The 3,198-nt window shown below is 37.1% G+C and overlaps 2 protein-coding genes and 1 long non-coding RNA gene across 4 annotated transcripts in view; 2 read left to right on the forward strand and 1 right to left on the reverse strand.

Annotated features, from left to right (window-relative positions):
* The window catches only part of LOC104743520 (COBW domain-containing protein 1-like), an 11,080-nt gene that overhangs the window by 5,093 nt on the left and 2,789 nt on the right, over positions 1-3,198 (forward strand). The gene's annotated exons all lie outside the window — the stretch shown is intronic.
* On the forward strand, positions 7-1,456 carry LOC104741202 (DUF724 domain-containing protein 3-like). Of its 2 annotated transcripts, XM_010461996.2 has the most exons (3): positions 7-105; positions 190-272; positions 589-1,456. In XM_010461996.2, exon 3 carries the CDS (start codon positions 637-639, stop codon positions 1,300-1,302), a length of 666 nt encoding a protein of 221 aa, XP_010460298.1. In that variant the 5' UTR covers positions 7-105; positions 190-272; positions 589-636; the 3' UTR covers positions 1,303-1,456. The 2 variants fall into 2 exon arrangements, with proteins under 2 accessions (XP_010460298.1, XP_010460297.1); XM_010461995.2 differs by lacking the exon at positions 190-272.
* Positions 1,716-3,141, reverse strand: LOC104741199. The gene is made up of 8 exons (XR_760287.2): positions 3,105-3,141; positions 2,880-2,920; positions 2,642-2,685; positions 2,484-2,557; positions 2,289-2,379; positions 2,117-2,174; positions 1,931-2,031; positions 1,716-1,833 (listed from the first exon to the last, which is right to left on the reverse strand). It is a non-coding gene; the product is annotated as an uncharacterized LOC104741199 (long non-coding RNA).

Consider the following 3,198-nt stretch of genomic DNA (forward strand, 5'->3'; position numbering starts at 1 on the left):
TTATGGCTGGAGGAAATTCTGTGGGATAAGAAATTGGAGATGGATATATACCGTTGCAAGGCTGTGTTGAGCATTCAAAAATCAGACCAGCTGCATATATTGCAGGTAATGTAGTCATGAATTAAGGTCTTGTGATCCTCCTCAGTATGCTCTTCACATTCTTGTTTTTTATTGAATATGCGTACGTAGGCTGTTAGAGAGATATATGAGATTGTGCCAGCGCGAAAAATGGAGCGAGGGAGAGAGCCGGACGAACAAAATAGTATTTATAGGTCATCTCTCCTTTTTTGCATCATTGCTCCCAACACTCTTTTTTTCTTTTTCTCTCTGTTTGCTGATTCAAGTAACTGAATATAAATTTGGTTTTGTTTTTGCTTGTAGCTGTCTCAATTTTGTTCCTTTCTTTGTTCTTGTTATATGCGATGGTTAAAATGGGTGAAAAAGTTTTAGCTTTGGTTAGAATGTTAAGAGTAGACTTTAACTTTCTATGTATGCTGTCCTTGAAGGCATTGGATACTAATTTCAGTCAAAGGGTATTTGGTTTATTGGTATTATCTGAAGCTGTAATGTTTTTTTTTCCATTTTCAGCGGAAACCGATAAGAGAATCTCCTCCAAACGTCCCAAGAAAAAGGCCAATGCGTTCTTGTTCTGCTGCTGCTGTTGAGGAAACTCCAGCAAAGCCTACTGTGCCTTTTCCAAAGCTTATGCCATTTTGGGATAAATACGAAACAGAGGAGGTATACAAAACATTACCACAGAATCCTCATTTCAGCCCTTTAGTCGATGCTATAGAAAATGCTCAGGACCGGGAAATGTTAGCTGTTGGTATGATATTGACTTTCTATGACATGTTGAAAGAAGTCAAAAATCTGCCGCCCAATGTTTCTTCAAGTCAACTAAGGAGCATCCGAAGTTATTTTGCCAAGGTAGAGAAACATGGTTTCGACGTTGCAGCTCCTCTATCACTGATCGACAAAGCGTTGTCTCTCCAAGATGGGCGAGAAAAGAAAGTGGAGAAAAGAGAATGTCTTGACAAGAAGATTGAAGCTAAGAAGACCGAAACACGCAACTTTAGAGAAGAACTGGGCAAATTTGAAGAAGAACTGGTTGAGTTCAAGCGTAAGATTATGGAGTTGGAGACACAAAAAGCGCTTGCCAAAGAGGAGATGGAAGCTGTGAAAGAGAAGGAGGAAGCTGCAGACAAAATGATTGATGAAATGAGATCTTGTGTGGAAACCATTGATCAAGAGATTGCAGATGGGGAGGTGGAGTTCATAACATCTCTGTTGGCTCCATGGTAATAAGTTAATGAATAATGACATGTAAGCTCTTATTAGGCTAAATGAAGTAGATGTAAGTGACTTGTCTAAGATCTTTTGCGTATCGTTGATGATCGATCAGGTTTAGTTTCATTAATCTTTTAAAGATTAACTAGAAAACTAGCTTTTGCTGATCTTATGGTGATTGGAGTCGATCTATATTTTGTGATTTTAAAATCTTAAGCTATAAATGTGTGAGAATCATTCTGGTCTTACAACTGTTAAATTGTTTCCTCGTTAAGCATAAAACCCCAAAGCTCAAAGCTAAACAAACACGTTAATTTCCATATCAAGTAACAAGTTAACAAGACAGCGCAAGACCTTGAGAAGAGAAATGTGTTAGATTAGCTTACAAGTGCAATAACATTATCAAATAGAGGACATAATAGAACAAAAAATGGCTCAATATCGCATAATACAACAGCGCAAGAGCTTAAACCAACACTAACTAAGGCTTCCCAAAAATCTTCTTGAATCATTAGGGGTCTCTGTTCCTTTATCAGTATCTTGGAGCTGCACCATCAAAATCACAAAAGTGAATTCAAATAAGCTAATACCAAGTAGCATTATATTTCAAATTTCACAGTCGAAGAGATGATACAATGCATACCTCCACATACATGATTGTTGCTTCAGGCAACTTCTCTATTGAGTACTTGCGTTGCGTCACATACATGAGTACTAGCTTTAACACATAGTGAAGTTAACATTCTGTAGAAAAACTAAAAGAAGTTATCCAAGGATTACAGCCATGGATATCACCAAGCATTCATATATACCAAATTACTAGCTTTACCTTGAGAAACCTTCGCTTTAGATCTCTGTCACAAGTAAGCCACTGTGAAGCACTTGTGCTGGTATATCACAGAAGAAATAATCAAACAGAAGATTAGACTATATGCATAAACAGCGCATCTCCTTGGAGAAACAGGACACATAAGTAAACAAAGCTAGAGCCGAGGCATTACCAGAGTAAATCTGTCCACAAGACAGTCATCAGCAGGTGTCCCTTTGTGTACACCAAGTTAGTATTTCAAATCGGGGAGAACCTTCACAATCCTATCCAAAATTGTAGAAGTAACCAATGAAGAATCCAGTAAATGGACCCAAGCTGCAATTCTACAGAAGAACAATCCTACTCTGAAGTCTAAAAAAGCTTTTACCTTAGAGCTACAAGATACTTCTGATTTAACTTCTCTAGCTCAGCCATGACACAATCCGTGATACAAGTGAGTGCCTTTCAAATCCGAAACGATTTAAAGGTTACGAAACATAAAGAATATGGCATAACTGTAAACTGAACATAGTTGAAGCAGCTCACATTTTTGCGTACAAACAGTCCATCATTCCCTTCTCAAGATCAATCTATATGATAAAACAGAAGAAACCAAGATTAAAAAAAGGGATATCCATTTGCACCATAACAACAATCAAAGTCCACCAAGACAAACTCAACCAAAGTTGATGAAACTGGTATCCACCAAACCATGATCTTTCTTAATCATGCACATTACGATCACAGCTCTACTTTAGATAATGCAATTGATTGTTATTATAACCTTTGGATAGAGAAGTTGATGAAACTGGTATTCACCAAAACCTGGTAAGGAGGAAGCAAACTAAGAGTTGTGAGAAAAGAAAAGCCCTGAAGGAACACACACTTGGACTGATACCAAAAAACTCACAAATCAAAATCCAAAAATTTTAAGAAAAGAAGCGCTTATTATCCATTAAGAAACTCCTAAAGACATCAAATTTTAAAGGAAGAAGAGTCGTTTACTTACTGTTTCAGAGCTAATCATCTTTTTCATTACAGCTAACCCATCGTTTAATTTAACCAATAAACCTAAAAGGATCAGAGTGAAATGGAGACTAAAA

The sequence above is a fragment of the Camelina sativa genome, chromosome 14, assembly GCF_000633955.1.
Source record: "Camelina sativa cultivar DH55 chromosome 14, Cs, whole genome shotgun sequence".
Classification (NCBI taxonomy): Eukaryota; Viridiplantae; Streptophyta; class Magnoliopsida; order Brassicales; family Brassicaceae; genus Camelina; species Camelina sativa.